This window comes from Myxozyma melibiosi (genome assembly GCF_037950935.1).
Source record: "Myxozyma melibiosi strain Phaff 52-87 chromosome Unknown BZA70scaffold_5, whole genome shotgun sequence".
Lineage (NCBI taxonomy): Eukaryota > Fungi > Ascomycota > Lipomycetes > Lipomycetales > Lipomycetaceae > Myxozyma > Myxozyma melibiosi.
In genome coordinates, this window is record NW_027042919.1 from 186,252 (window position 1) to 199,809 (window position 13,558).

At 51.4% G+C, this 13,558-nt stretch overlaps 7 protein-coding genes across 7 annotated transcripts; 2 read left to right on the forward strand and 5 right to left on the reverse strand.

The window, feature by feature from the left end:
- Nucleotide 1: 1 nt before the first annotated feature.
- Nucleotides 2–1,761, reverse strand: BZA70DRAFT_153544 (uncharacterized protein). Its single transcript, XM_064909729.1, has 4 exons — nucleotides 1,552–1,761; nucleotides 1,369–1,488; nucleotides 1,223–1,292; nucleotides 2–1,125 (listed from the first exon to the last, which is right to left on the reverse strand). The coding sequence occupies exons 1-4, from the start codon at nucleotides 1,588–1,590 to the stop codon at nucleotides 206–208; spliced, it is 1,149 nt and encodes a 382-aa protein (XP_064768385.1). The 5' UTR covers nucleotides 1,591–1,761; the 3' UTR covers nucleotides 2–205.
- BZA70DRAFT_153533 (glutathione S-transferase) lies at nucleotides 1,703–3,353 on the reverse strand. The gene is made up of 5 exons (XM_064909728.1): nucleotides 3,000–3,353; nucleotides 2,850–2,944; nucleotides 2,727–2,786; nucleotides 2,353–2,673; nucleotides 1,703–2,290 (listed from the first exon to the last, which is right to left on the reverse strand). The coding sequence occupies exons 1-5, from the start codon at nucleotides 3,210–3,212 to the stop codon at nucleotides 1,816–1,818; spliced, it is 1,164 nt and encodes a 387-aa protein (XP_064768386.1). The 5' UTR covers nucleotides 3,213–3,353; the 3' UTR covers nucleotides 1,703–1,815.
- A 1-nt stretch (nucleotide 3,354) lies between these two features.
- On the reverse strand, nucleotides 3,355–7,022 carry BZA70DRAFT_153532 (uncharacterized protein). The gene is made up of 3 exons (XM_064909727.1): nucleotides 5,109–7,022; nucleotides 3,883–5,052; nucleotides 3,355–3,827 (listed from the first exon to the last, which is right to left on the reverse strand). Exons 1-3 carry the CDS (start codon nucleotides 6,801–6,803, stop codon nucleotides 3,504–3,506), a joined length of 3,189 nt encoding a protein of 1,062 aa, XP_064768387.1. The 5' UTR covers nucleotides 6,804–7,022; the 3' UTR covers nucleotides 3,355–3,503.
- Nucleotides 7,023–7,241: 219 nt separating this feature from the next.
- BZA70DRAFT_238235 (ribonuclease H-like domain-containing protein) lies at nucleotides 7,242–8,337 on the reverse strand (the record flags this gene model as incomplete). Its single annotated transcript, XM_064910439.1, has 3 exons — nucleotides 7,242–7,615; nucleotides 7,671–7,875; nucleotides 8,011–8,337. 3 exons carry the CDS (start codon nucleotides 8,335–8,337, stop codon nucleotides 7,242–7,244), a joined length of 906 nt encoding a protein of 301 aa, XP_064768388.1.
- Nucleotides 8,338–8,477: 140 nt separating this feature from the next.
- On the forward strand, nucleotides 8,478–11,084 carry BZA70DRAFT_306703 (ATP-dependent RNA helicase DBP4; the record flags this gene model as incomplete). Its single annotated transcript, XM_064914812.1, has 2 exons — nucleotides 8,478–8,926; nucleotides 8,997–11,084. The coding sequence occupies exons 1-2, from the start codon at nucleotides 8,615–8,617 to the stop codon at nucleotides 11,082–11,084; spliced, it is 2,400 nt and encodes a 799-aa protein (XP_064768389.1). The 5' UTR covers nucleotides 8,478–8,614.
- Nucleotides 11,085–11,363: 279 nt separating this feature from the next.
- Nucleotides 11,364–12,354, reverse strand: BZA70DRAFT_277901 (protein-tyrosine phosphatase). The gene has a single exon (XM_064912526.1). The coding sequence runs from the start codon at nucleotides 12,194–12,196 to the stop codon at nucleotides 11,561–11,563; it is 636 nt and encodes a 211-aa protein (XP_064768390.1). The 5' UTR covers nucleotides 12,197–12,354; the 3' UTR covers nucleotides 11,364–11,560.
- Nucleotides 12,355–13,435, forward strand: BZA70DRAFT_277903 (U1 small nuclear ribonucleoprotein usp102). The gene is made up of 4 exons (XM_064912527.1): nucleotides 12,355–12,465; nucleotides 12,560–12,779; nucleotides 12,848–12,944; nucleotides 13,015–13,435. Exons 1-4 carry the CDS (start codon nucleotides 12,428–12,430, stop codon nucleotides 13,362–13,364), a joined length of 705 nt encoding a protein of 234 aa, XP_064768391.1. The 5' UTR covers nucleotides 12,355–12,427; the 3' UTR covers nucleotides 13,365–13,435.
- Nucleotides 13,436–13,558: the final 123 nt, after the last annotated feature.

The window sequence follows — 13,558 nt, forward strand, 5'->3', positions numbered from 1 at the left end:
GCAGAAGCAGCTTCGTCTGATTTATGCGACCGGCACGTGAGGCTCAGGTGGTTTAGGGCTCGTTCTAGAAGCACCCAGGCGAGCCGCGAAGAGCCGGCAGTGACGTCACCACTCATCACTTGAAGAAGAACAATAACAATAAGAAGAAGAAGAACAACAAGAATAACATGAAAAAGAACAGAAGAACAACAGAAGAACATCAACTCTACACCAACGGAGTCCCGCCCCAGTACCACGAGTGCACCGTAGAATACCCGCCATACGGCTCATCCCAGATACTCCACCTGCGCTCATACTTCATCCACTCATCCTCCTCCTCCTCCTCCTCCTCGCTGACTGTCGCCTTCCTTCTCACCTGCTCTCTTGTCTCTCTCTGTCTGTCTCTCTCGCTGAAAATGTTGATCGCCGGAAGACTCTTGTACCATCCCGACAAGAACCCAGTGACGCCGCCGGTTGCTCCGCTTTGGTCCGCGGGTAGTACGTCGTCGGTCGGATCCTGCTCGACCGGGATAACCTCTGGCGCTTCACAGTCAAGAGCACTCTTGTCTGGTTTCCGGCGAAGTGAGTCTTTCAACAGCTTCTGCGCCTCGCTGATAGCCTGGTCGTTGATAGTCGCATGACCGACGTATCTCGGACTTGCCTCTTCGTCGGCTTGTGCTCGCTCGCTGCTGCTCTCGAGGTAGACTTGATCGTAGATTTCTTCTTCTGAAACCACTTCATCTGCTGTCTGAAGTTCAGATACGACAGACTGAGGAGCCTGCACATTGCCATTCGACAGCACAGCTAACCCTGTCGTACGCTTCTTCATACCCCCATCTTCACCGCCCTCCACTGCTTTCTTCCCCCTGCGTCTCCGAAAGATCGAACCACTTCTTTTCTCCACTTTCTCGGTGTCTGCTTTTGCGTTTGCTTTTGTTTTTGATGGTATTCCACCATTCTCATCAGATTGGCGGAATAGCTGTGCGCCTGATTGTCGAAGAGCAGGGATTTCCATCTTGCCGCTGAATTCTTCGTGATCTTGCAGAGGTAATACAGACAGTTGCTTCTTCTTCTTCCTCTGGATCTTAAAAGTAAAGATCTGGAAATGTCGAGAGATAGTCTTTTGTCGAGGATAATCGAGAGCAGCTAGATAACTCTCGTCAAACGGTCAGTCGTCGCTCTACATCTACCGTACACTCCCCCATCAGTTTACAAAAAGAGAAAGAAAGGATAGTTTAGTTACGCTTGATCGAGATACTTTCTACCGGTGATCTTCCGCTGAATTCAGAATTCGCAATAGTACTCTGACTGCGCTAGAAACCACAAAAGAGCTTGATAGTCAGCCACCCACTCTCACTTGCTCTTAGAACAGCAACAGCCAATAAATACAGTTTTGAACAACGCAAAAAACCGACTACGCCGCGATCTGCGTGTCTGCGCAGTACTCTCAGACAGTGGAGGCGACGGATACGCTGTCGAGTTGCAGTTGTTGTCGTAGTTGCACTGGTTCTGGATCAAAATCACGTGTGAGCTCAGTCTCTCTAGTTGAAGAGGGTGGTACAGTGAACTTGCTTCCCGTGGTTTGGCCCTGAATGCACGAGAGAGTCTCATTTTTGCGGGGGTCAGTCTGAATTGCTGGAGTGTGGAGTAGGAAAGAGAGAGGTTAGGAAGGGAGGGTTTATGAGTTTTGAAATGGGCGGAGAGAGGTCAGGCCGAATCGAAATCTCATCAGCGCGCGAGTTTTTATTTCGGTTTGAATCAGATTTATTGATATTCACTCGTATTACTGACTGACTTTTGCTACGAATGTCAGTTTGTAGTAAGAAATTGAGCAGATCATTTGGGCTCAATGTCCGGGATCGGTCCAAGAGGCGTGATGGAGTAGGGGTTGATCTGAGTATGGCTCTGTTGACAGTCTTGAGTTAGTAACAAATTCAACACACTGCAGTCTACATGAATACATACCTTAGTGTAATGCTTCTTGATGTGCTCAAAATTAGTCGTCTCCTTGAACGCCGGAATATCCCAGTACAAATGCTTAAGCCACTTGTGGATATTCGGGTAGTTATGTCGGATCGTGCCCAGGTTACACTTGAAGTGCTGCACATACACCGGATCAAACCGCACGATAGTCGGGTACAGTCTGATATCGGCCTCGGTCAGGCGGTCGCCAAAGAGGTAGGGGCCGGACGAGCTGCCGAGGATGGACTCGAGGCGGTCGAGGGACTTGAATACTTTGACGACGTGGGATTCGTAGACTTCTTGCTTGCTTGCGAAGCCGGATTTGTAGACGCCGTTGTTCACCGTGTCGCTGTTAAACAACTCTGTTAGCTTTTGCTCTCTCGTAGAACTTCTTTACAAGAATTGACTTACTAAACCCATTCATTCAACTCATCGATCTTCTCCTTCAAATCATCAGGATAGAAAGTAACCCCCTTATACTTCTCCTCGATAATATCATCAAACTCGACATTAAACATCCGGATAATCTCCGACGACTCATTGTTCACAATCGAGCTCGTCTTCTTATCCCACAACACCGGCACCGTGAACCGGCCCTCGTACTCCGGGTTGACGCTGAAGTAGAGCTCGCGGAGGTGCGAGTAGTTGTGCAGGTGGTCGATCGTCGCGCCGGGGGTTTCTTCGGGGGGTGAGAATTTCCAGCCAAGTTTGCCGAGGTACCAGTCGACGACGCTTTTAAGTAATAAATTAGCATGGTTTCTAGATCTTGGAGGAGGTGGTCTTACCTGATACTAATGATATCCTCCAATCCCTTCAACTTGCGAACAAGCGCGGTACGATGCGCCCTTCAATTCCACCGTTAGCATAAATACTCTGATTATATGCAAAGTTAATCTAGAAGAGCTCACCAAGGACAAGCCCAGGAGATATAGAGATGGTAACGACCCTTCTCAGCCGGGTACTGCGCATCCGGGTCTTTCGAGACGCAATTACGAAAGACAGACTATACACCCGTCAATTAATCCAATCAATCTTATAAAAATCACTGATTTACATACCGGCTTTCTTCTAAACTCGCCGTCCTGGCTCGCCCATTTCGTGATATCATCCACTTTCTCAGTCATTGTTCTCGCAGACGTGCTGAATTGATGATGATGCGATAACGAAGCGTAAGGTTTATCACTGATAAGAAGCGGCGGAAGTCTGTGTGTGTGTATATTCCGAGTAACAGTGCGGGATGTTGCAAGGACTGGACCGAATGCTCTTCTCATCAGCTTTCCTGCTTGAATTGCGGAGCGCAGAAGGAAGAAGGAAGAAGGGAGGATGGGGTTGGTTTAATAGGGAATGAATTAATGGCGATCCGAGAATGACTAAGTCAAAGTCATCGTTACCTAAGACGGAAGTTTAGGGCTGCTCGGATCAATTATCGAATATTCATCATTTTATCATCAGTTTATCATCAGTTTATAATCAACAAATCAACAATAATACATGCAGTTAGTCAAAACTAGTCGACAAAAAGTTGACAAAAACCCCAAAATGCATCGAAATGCTTTACACCCTCACTCCTCATGCGCAATCGCCATCTTACACGCCAACCACAGCCCATCAATCGCCATCTGCACACTCCCCCTCCCAAACATATCCTCGTTCGAGAGATACTGCGGCAGCACGCGCGTGTTCCCATAATCGCCCGCAGAGGCTTGATTCATCCGCTTCGTAAACGTCTTCTCGCGGTTGTAGAACCCGAGCGAGGTGTTGCTGCCCCCGCGCACCGTCAGCACGCCGTTCACGTTCGGCTTCTTGAACACGCCTGAACTTATCCATGCCGTCGCTTGCTTCATCAACGCGTTGTCGTCCGCACAGGACCCAAAAATAACCATTGTCTGCTCACTTGTCAGTACCATCATAGAAAGATAGAATAAAGTAGGAAAGACTCACAATAGGATCATCAATATCAAAACACACCGGAAAATCCGCAACACTCATCAACCCACTAATCGCCGCCTCCGTAACACACAGCGCCACATTATAACTCGGAATCGTCAGCACCCCGTTCTCGTCAATACCAATCGCAACCGTCACCTTCTGCGCTTCCACGCCTGACCCCGGAATCGCTCTCGAGATGTCGACGGCGACGCCACACCGTCGCGCAAGTCCCCGTCTAAGCAGCTGCCGGTCGAGTTTGAGATCGAGCTCGAGCGGCTTGCAAAAGAGATGGAGGTGCAGTAGGTCTTGGAAGAGCGAGTCGTCCGCAAAGTACATTGCTGCTGTGTACATATCCAGACTGTATTTCGGCATGCTCGTCTTCGACACTGGGATTGACTCGAGGATATCATCGATCGTCGTCGTGCACTCGAGAATCTTTCTCAGCGCAGCCAGTATGATTTCATTCGTTTCCTCGCGGTCCTCGTCCGCGCTCGATCCCAAAGCTGCAGATACATGCTTCACCAGATGTTCTATAATCATCGGCTTGCTGATACTCGACCACACTCCAGCCTTTCCATATCCATTTCCATTTCCACTCGCCGGACGCGCGTAGACTTCATGACCGCGCTGCTGCTGATCCACCCGCCACAGCCCAAACCTGTCTTCGGGGCTAGCTTGATACAACCCCTGCGAAAGTCCGAAATAGTCCCAATTCACAACATGCAGCACCTGACTCGGCTTTCTTACCCCACCTGTATTCAAATCCAACGAGAACAGGGCCGCACACATCGTCTCTGGAATTACTTCGACATCAGAGAGAACGAACCCGGCCTCGCGAAGCGATCTACTAAACCGATCTCGCGGATCGTGAACAGACTCGGGACAAAACTGATCCGTCACGCTGAGAATGAACCGCGCAGCGCTCTTCTTGTCGCCGCTGCCACTCGCCATCTGTCCTGCCGGCACCGCCGGTTTTACCGTCCGGCGGTTGAGATATTTGTGGACAGAGCGATAGATCGCAGCCAGGAAATAAGTCAGGTGCTCTTCTGTGCATTCGCTGGCCAAGATATGGCAGGTGTTGTACGCCACCGGTATCTTTGCCATCAACTCGTCCAGCTGCGATCTATCGCCACCCCACCCGATAGGTGCGCTGTTTGCATCTGTGTAGACGACAGTAGGTACCTATAAGCCAGAGTTAGAATAGCCTCGATATAGTGTCTTTGGTGAGATAAGCTTACTGCAAAACTGGTATCATTCGCCCAATCAGAGATCAACTCAACATCCGACACTTCGTCGTACTTGATTCCAATCACGGTTACAGAAGAGTTCATAAATATACCAACCACCGGCTTGGGACTCTCAGGTACGCTATCCCTCACCGTTTCAAATAAGGTCTTCTTGCCTTCAATCTCCTTGATCAGATCAACCACTCCCGAAACCCACAGCGCTCTCCCTTGTAGCGTCACAATCTTGCGACATTGAGGACACCGAGGTGTTTGGGCTAACCAGCGGGTGATGGAAATCCGGTCAAAGTAGTGGCCGCAGGAGAGATTGACCATGTCTTCTGACACGTCGCTGACTAGTGGGCATGTGATTATGTCGCGAAGTTTCTGCACCATTTTCTCGTTTGACGCGCGCACTCGCGCCTCTAGACTATCAAACTTGTTCACCTTTGTGACTGCGGACGATGATGCGTTTGCGCCCGTGCTGATGGTGTTAGGATGGGGCCACATGTCGCTTAAAATCACTTCCTGCGGGCTCTGTAGCGCCTCAGATAGAGCTAATGCAAGATTGGTGTGCATCCGTCGACTGATCATTATCCGCGCCAAGCGGGAGATCGCAGCACATGACGAGTGCGAGAACGCGTTCGAGATCGACGACCGCAGAGAGCTGAGCAGGCCGATCGTAAACACCTCCCGACGGGACTGCGCCGAGAGCTTGAAGCTGTCAATCACGCTGATTGCAATCTCTGTCGCGATGCTGCCGGAACTGGTCGCGGGTTTATGCTCTTCGCTGTCTAGAGTTTGTACAGACGGACGGCGCGCGACACCTACGACGTCGCTGATTAGACCGATGACGAAGCTGACGAACGAGTCTGTGGGTGTCCGAAGAGCTTCTGAGATCAGGATGAGGTGCTCGACCCAGTGATCTAGAACCGGGCGAGAGATTAGTTCGCCGATGAGGACGTCGTGGTCAAATTTCAGATTAGGATCGTTGCTGGCGTCGATGATGCGGCGGATGTAGCTTTTAGAGTCTGGCGGGCCGGGGATGCTGAGGACGACTAGCTCGCGCAGCAGGGCGCAGGTAAGGCCGCGCGTAGAGTAGGAAGACTCCAGTTCAGAGAGCTTGGCATATACCCTCATTCTGTCGTGCTTGTCCGGCCAGGGCGATATTGATTTCATGACGCAGAGGCTCAAGATAGACTGCAGTACATCGAGGTAGATGTCGTCATAAAGTACATTATCAGTAAAAGTCCAGCAGTCGACCATTTTCCGCGCGATGGAAACGAGAGCCGGCGTGTTGAGCTCCCATAGGTCTGGGTTGGCAGCCGATGGGTCGCTATAGTTGCGCACGGTGAGGATACGCTGGCCGGTGATGATCATGTCGATCTTTGACAGACTCTGCACGCCGAGCGGACCTTTGACAGCCTCCTCTGAGAGCGCGAGAAGGCGCGAGGACAGCGTCTCGCCATCTTCGATTGGAGTGAACGTGAGCGGACTCGATAGCGCGTCGGGCAGCAGCTGGGGTTCGCCGTTCGTGGGCGTGTACTGGAGCGAGAACGGGGAGACTCTGCGGGCAAACAGAGGCGATACGGGCGAGAGATGGGCCTGGCGGGAGGAGGAGTGGGAGGGCCGAGAGCGGTGCCGGGGTGGAGAGGTAGCGACTGAGCCCTCGGCGAGGGTGTGGAGAGAGAGCGTGGGTTTGTCTGCCATGCGCAGACGATCAGAGTCAGACAGTCAGACAACCAGACGATGCCTACGAGCAAGCGTCGTTGTTCAGGAGCTGAGCAGGAAGGAGGAGAGGAAGGGAAGTGGGTGAAGTAGAGGAAGAGCCGAGCTGTGGAGGAGAGGCTTATTTGGAGTAAGCGATCTATTTTAGGTATCGTGAACCTCAGCGTCATCGCCCCGGTCTGGGCATCGGAGCAGCTGGAGAGAGGTCTGATGAAGGGAGATTAGTACAGAATGAATGCTCGAAATTGATTTATAAAAGAAAACAATTCCTTACAAAATGGTCTTTTGTTGCTCTATTCGACTATCTGTCGACTTCAGCTGCACCAGCCGTACCTTACCCCTGATCCGCTGCAGCTGAGACTGTATGTCTACAATATCGCAACACATAACTGATCCTATTATATGCTCTATTCTATTATCTCACGCCTCTTCAGTAGCCGGCAGAAGCTGCTTGCCCTTCTTCTCCTCAGCCCCTCGCGTCCCCCTCTGCGCAAGCCTGTCGAACTCCTCCTTATACTTGCGCAGCAACAGTATACACGCCCGAGCATCCTCTATCGACGAGTGCTCTTCTCCCTGGATCTCGATCCCGAGGATCTCCTTCGCCACCTTCTTCAGCGACGGCGTCCGGCCCTTTGTCAGTTTTCTAAACTCGGGCAGCTTCGAGGTGTCTCTGATCAGTCGCGCCGGGTGCGAAATCATCAGCACCTTCAGATCGTTCTTGATCGCGTGGCCTACTAAGATCCGGTCTTTCAAAATCTCGGCGACTTTGTACTGTACTTCTTTGAATGATTTCGCTGGAATCATTATGTTAGCCGAAAACTTGTAACTGTAAAACACGGCTAATCTTACCATCCTTCATATCCTCTGGTCTTATACCACTAACCCACGTTCTCCAATCCGTAACCTTCTCCTCAGGCCTCACAAACTCGTCCATCACAATCGCACCATGGTAATTCACCATCGACACCCGCGCAAGCGCAGACCTCTTGCCCTCGAACCCAACCCCGACAAACTCGCAATCCAAAGCCACGTACTTTCCGATCGTGGTCTTTGACTCGTCGATCTCAATTGGCCGGTTCCACATCTTTCGCGCGACCGCCGCTGATGATGATTTATCGTCCGAGCCCAGTTTCGCAAACATATGCGCCGTCGCTGATTTCGAGCCCGAGGCCGCGATGCTCTTGTTCACTTTGTCCTTCCCGTACGCTTCTTCCAGATCCTCTAATCCGATATCATTCTCCGCCGCCCATTCCAGCAGTTCTGCATCTTTCCCACGACTACTCTTCTGCTCTTTTTCCTTTCCAATAACTTTCTTTGCTGCTTCAAGCGCTATGCTTTCCAACGACTTTGATCCGCCCTCTGATTTACTCTTCTTCTTCTTCTTTATTTCCACCTTTGTCTTTCCCTCCGCCGTCTGCAACTTCCGCTTCTTGCTCGTTTTACTCAACGATTCATCCTTCGTAGTCTTCTTCTGAAGCGCCAGCCAGTTCGATGACAGCCCTGCCGTTGTCGCCATTTTCCAACCTGATTTGAGTGTACGATAGAGCTGGGATCCAAATTTTTCTACGCTTGGGAGTTGCCAGCGCTAATAAGGTTACAAACTAGTCTGTATTAAGTATCTTAATTCCTAGAACGAGCTTAGTGCGGCTCTTATTCAAACCTAAATGCCAGCAACTCCCAACCGCGCAAGAAGAAAAAATATTTCTGAGCTCAGCAAGTTCGTCGTCGGTCGTCTGGCGAGATATTCTACAGTCCTCAATTTAATTTGACTGTCGAGGAGCATTTAGAACGGCATGGCGCCTGCTAACAACAAGAAGAACAAGAAACCCGTGCAGAAGCGGAAAAACGACAGACAGCTCCGCCGCGAGAAAGATCTGGAAGAGTTGAAAGAGCTCGAGCAACGCGTGAACGAGTTCGACCCTTCCGGCGCGACGCTGTTTGATGAGCTTCCGCTGTCGCAGCAGACCGTGATTGGGCTTAAGCAGTCACATTTTACGACGCTGACGGCGATTCAGAAGAAGAGTATTCCGTTGGCGTTGAAGGGGAAAGATATTTTGGGAGCTGCAAAGACGGGGAGTGGAAAGACTTTGGCGTTTTTGATTCCGGTGGGTACTACCACAATTTTTATTCCGCGGCAAGAGGGAAGGACTGGTTGTTGACATCAATGTATTACAGTTACTGGAATGCCTCTATCGTAACCAATGGACTCAATACGACGGCCTCGGTGCACTAGTCATCTCACCAACTCGAGAACTCGCGATCCAGATCTTCGACGTCCTCCGCAAAATCGGACGCGCGCACACGTTCTCCGCCGGTCTCGTGATTGGAGGCAAAGACGTCCAAGTCGAGCGCGACCGAATTTCTCGGCTCAACATCCTGGTCGGCACGCCAGGTCGCATTCTGCAGCACATGGATCAGGCAGCCGGGTTCGAGATTGGGAATCTGAAACTGCTGATTTTGGACGAGGCCGATCGGATTCTGGACATGGGGTTCAAGAAAACTGTTGATGCGATCGTGCAGCATCTGCCGAGGGAGCGACAGACGCTCCTGTTTTCGGCTACGCAGACGAAATCGGTTGCTGATCTCGCGAGACTCAGTCTTTCGTCCGAGCGGGCGGAGTATATCTCTGCGCATGAAAAGGCGGAGAGCAGTACACCAAAAAACTTGCAGCAATACTACGTCATCTCACCTCTCCCCGAAAAGCTAAACACTCTATTCGGCTTCCTCAAAACCCATCTGAAATCGAAAATCATCGTCTTTGTCTCGTCGTCCAAGCAGGTCCGCTTCATGTTTGAAACATTCAAGACCCTGCACCCCGGTATCCCACTAATGCACCTACACGGCCGACAGAAGCAAGCAGCACGAATCGACGTCACAGACCGGTTTTCAGAGTCAAAGTACGCGTGTCTGATCTGCACCGACATCGTCGCGCGCGGAATCGATTTCCCGGCCGTGGACTGGGTCGTGCAGCTCGACGCGCCCGAGGACGCGGATACGTACGTCCATCGCGTGGGTCGGACGGCGCGGTTCGAGGCGAACGGGCGGGCGCTTCTGATGCTGGCGCCGTCGGAGGAGGAAGGTATGCTTGAGCGGTTGAAGGCGAAGAAAGTGCCGATCGAGAAAATCACGATTAAGGAGGCAAAGAAGAAGAGCATACGGCAAGACCTGCAGAACCTGTGCTTCAAGAGCCCGGAAATCAAGTATTTGGGACAAAAGGCGTTTGCGAGTTACTGCAAGTCGGTGTACATCCAGAAGGACAAGGGTATCTTCAAATTCACCGAGCTCCCTGCCGAGGAATTCGCCGTCAGTCTCGGTCTTCCGGGTGCGCCGCGTATTAAGTTTATCAATAGCCAGAAAGCAAAGATGCTGAAGAACGCGGCGCAGGCGAAGGAGTCCGAGTCCGAGCTGAGCAGTGAAGAGGAGAAGGATGAGGAGGAAGAGAACGGGGGGAAGAAGGGACAGGCGGTGAGGACAAAGTATGATCGGATGTTTGAGCGACAGAACCAGGGCGTTTTGTCGCAGCATTATATGAATATGATCAAGGATGAGGCGGGAGGAGAGGATGGGGATGGGGATGATGATGGCGAGTTCATGTCTGTCAAACGGTTTGACCATCGTCTGTCGGACTCTGAGTCGGAGGGTGAGAGCGACGGAGAGGAGGAAGACAAGGAAACCACCGCTGAGGCAATCAACGAGAGAAATACCCGTTTGAAAATAACACCTACGGGCCCACTAGTCGGCCTCGACGGCGCTCCTGTTTCCAAGCGCCAAGCCAAGGCCGCGCTCTCGAAGAAGGCGATGCTGAGATACAAGACCAATCCGACGAAGCTAGTGTTTGACGACGAGGGCAAGCCGCATGCTTTGTACGAATTCGAAGACGAGCAGGATTTCATGAAGAGCGGTGCGCCAGAGGAGCAGATCAAGCAGTTTGTCAGCAAAGAGTCTGAGCGGATGCAGGAGCTTGATCAGGTCGATAAGGTGCAGGCGAAGGAGAAGAAAGACGCGAAGAAGCGGAAGATGAAGGAGAAATTCGCGGCTGCGGCTGCTGCTGCTGAGGAAGAGTCCGACGAGTCTGAAGGGTACGAGTCTGAAGAGGAAGAGGAGGACGCAGCGCCGGCGAAGCGGCCGAGGAAATGGTTCGAGGATGAGTCTGAGGACGAGGAGAGTAGTAGGAAGAAGTCCAAGAGAGAGATTGAGGTCGAGCAGCCTCAGACTTTGGAGGACTTGGAGGCTCTGTCTATGAGGTTGCTGGGTCATGACTAGTTCTCAGAGTTGTATTTATAATTTTAGAAGATGCATAGACAAAAGATATTCTTGATTGATGTTCATTGATATCATTAACAATGCAAAGAAACGAAGCTATAATACAAACAGAGACTGAGCACTCCACCTCTCAGCCTCTGGAGTCCGCGATGAAATCGGGACGAGGAAATACAACAGAGATCGATGTATATCGTTTCATATATAACAGAGCACAGACATAACCCAAAAGAGTAAATGTTAATAGAGCAAAAACGGAGGGGCGATATTGGCATCTATTCTGACGGAATTTGTGTCGAAGGCCTGGGTGAAGAGTTAGATGACAGTAAGAGTGAATATTCAGAGTGGGTGTACGCACCTCAATGTGCAATTCAATCAAAACTCGCTTCCTTGATCCAGCAAATCTGCGATATTCTTCCGAAACACTGAGAAGCAGCTGTTAGTAAACATAACGGCATCGTCACAATCATCTGCCCTTGTTACCTTGCCAAGTTCCATCTCTGCACACGTCTCAGACAGCCGATAACAGTTCCAGTCCGATGACGGCCCATACCGCCACACACCAGCAACGGGTAATTCTCTTTATTCGCAATGATCTCCAACGCTCTGACGATCGACTTCTCCGGCAACTGATCCCACGGGTTCGTCGTCGTCTTTGCTGCTTTCGACGACGCAGAAGCGATGCCGGCCTGACCGGACGAGATCTCGCTGTGGTTGCTACCGCCGCCGCCGCCGCCGCTGCCGACCAATAGCCGTCCGCGGAGGTTTCCGTCCGCATCTACTTCCTCTGCGCTCTCGACGTCGGGCCCGTTCTCGAGACCGAGGTGGTAGATCCTGATGCCGCAGCTGCGGGCGAAGCTGGTGAATACCTCGGACGGGTCCTCCATCTCGAGCCAGATCACTGCTTTCAGCGCGAGACCCGCGACGAAAGGGAAGTTGATTGGCGTCGGCTGGCCTGAGCGGTAGAGTTGGTCTTCGACCGGGCAGAAGTTCAGTGGCGGGACGAGTTTGTGGAAAGGCGGGTTCTGCAGCGTTGCCATTTCAGAGGCGGTGCTGCTGTTTGTGGAGGACGGCGTGTTGGAGTCGAAGTCATCTTCGTTGAGGTCCTCTGCCATTTTTCTTGATGTAAGAGCAGAAAGAGGAGCAAGCGGCCTCCTTCGTGTGTTTTCTGCTTTGCAACTTGGTCGAGAAGAGGGATTTGGTGGAGAAGCGGTTGCGACGAGGAAGATCTGGCGGTGAGCTCAGCGGGAATTAGAGTTTTGCTCTTCGATGGGTTTATTCACTTCGTTGCTTCGAGTTCTGCTCTGCGAGGAGTCAACCGGCACAGAAAAGCAGATCCGGACGCAATGTCGACCGAAACACAGGAGCCGCCTCCTTCGGAAACGTATGTGGTGTCTGAGTTGTGTTTATTGTATCTGTGGACGTTGCAGAGTTGTGAAGAGAGTGCGCTCGACTAACAACCCCCCGTTCTTCTACAGTCTCTACATCAGGAACATCAAAGAAAACATCAAGATCCCGGTGCTGAAAGAGTCTCTAGATGCAGCGTTTAGTCTCTACGGCCCGATTTTGGATATAATCGCCCATGGAAACATACGGATGCGGGGCCAGGCGTTTGTGGTGTTTGAGGACGTCGAGACAGCGAAGCGGGCGCTGGACGAAGTGCAAGGGTTCCCGTTGTTTGGCGACGATCAGCCTTTGGTAGGGTGTCTTGTGATTTGATTTATTAGGTGGAGGAAGAGGACTGACGCGGTGTTGTGGTGGTTTAGGAGATACATTTTGCGAAATCAAAGAGTGATGCGGTAGTGAGTAAAGCAGGGGAGGAAGAACTGGAGGAACATAGAAAGATACGATTAGCAGAGAAGGGTGCGTACTGTTCACTTCACCGTGTCTGCATTATCCCCAGATCGAATATTTACTGACAATACTGCAACAGATCGGAAAAAGGCCGAATTCGAGGCCGCGCAAAAGAAGCGCAAACGACAAGGCGGCGCCCTCTCCTCCGGCCGTCCGTCCAAGAAGTCCGCGCTCGGCGCGTCAGACGAGCAACTACCGCCCAACAAGATTCTCTTTTTGCAAAACCTGCCGGACGATATCACGGCCGACCAGCTCACAGAAACATTCGAGGAATATGCCGGGTTCTTTGAAGTCAGACTCGTGCCCGGACGCAAGGGGATCGCGTTTGTGGAGTATGAGACTGATGAGAACGCGGTGGTGGCGAAGCAGGGAACGGAGGATCTGAAGCTTGGTGATAAGCCGGTTAAGGTGACGTTTGCGAGAAAGTGAGCATGGCCGGAGTGGAGTTTTTTGCTTCTCTTTGCTCTCTTGCTCTCTTGTTCTCTTGTTCTCTTGTTCTCTTTGAGAAGTCTAACTTGCTCTGCTATGTGCTGCAGAGCATTTACTATCTGTATATTATTAAAGTAATTCAAAACACAGACAGCTGTGTTTCATGCCCTGTTATTAGACCACTCGTAGTAACA

Bases quoted from the DNA above. Each gene is read 5' to 3' on its own strand.
- BZA70DRAFT_277903 (XM_064912527.1), top strand. From the start codon at position 12,428: ATGTCGACCGAAACACAGGAGCCGCCTCCTTCGGAAAC. The intron at 12,466-12,559 runs GTATGTGGTGTC...GTTCTTCTACAG, and splicing joins GAGCCGCCTCCTTCGGAAAC to TCTCTACATCAGGAACATCA. The intron at 12,780-12,847 runs GTAGGGTGTCTT...GTGGTGGTTTAG, and splicing joins TTGGCGACGATCAGCCTTTG to GAGATACATTTTGCGAAATC.
- BZA70DRAFT_277901 (XM_064912526.1), bottom strand. From the start codon at position 12,196: ATGGCAGAGGACCTCAACGAAGATGACTTCGACTCCAACACGCCGTCC.
- BZA70DRAFT_153532 (XM_064909727.1), bottom strand. From the start codon at position 6,803: ATGGCAGACAAACCCACGCTCTCTCTCCACACCCTCGCCGAGGGCTCA. The intron at 5,053-5,108 runs GTAAGCTTATCT...TCTGGCTTATAG, and splicing joins CGAATGATACCAGTTTTGCA to GTACCTACTGTCGTCTACAC. The intron at 3,828-3,882 runs GTGAGTCTTTCC...ACAAGTGAGCAG, and splicing joins TTGATATTGATGATCCTATT to ACAATGGTTATTTTTGGGTC.
- BZA70DRAFT_153544 (XM_064909729.1), bottom strand. From the start codon at position 1,590: ATGAGACTCTCTCGTGCATTCAGGGCCAAACCACGGGAA. The intron at 1,489-1,551 runs GCAAGTTCACTG...ATTTTGATCCAG, and splicing joins TCAGGGCCAAACCACGGGAA to AACCAGTGCAACTACGACAA. The intron at 1,293-1,368 runs GTATTTATTGGC...TGTGGTTTCTAG, and splicing joins TTTTTGCGTTGTTCAAAACT to CGCAGTCAGAGTACTATTGC.
- BZA70DRAFT_153533 (XM_064909728.1), bottom strand. From the start codon at position 3,212: ATGAGAAGAGCATTCGGTCCAGTCCTTGCAACATCCCGCACTGTTACT. The intron at 2,945-2,999 runs GTATGTAAATCA...ACGGGTGTATAG, and splicing joins GCGAGTTTAGAAGAAAGCCG to TCTGTCTTTCGTAATTGCGT. The intron at 2,787-2,849 runs GTGAGCTCTTCT...GTGGAATTGAAG, and splicing joins ATCTCCTGGGCTTGTCCTTG to GGCGCATCGTACCGCGCTTG.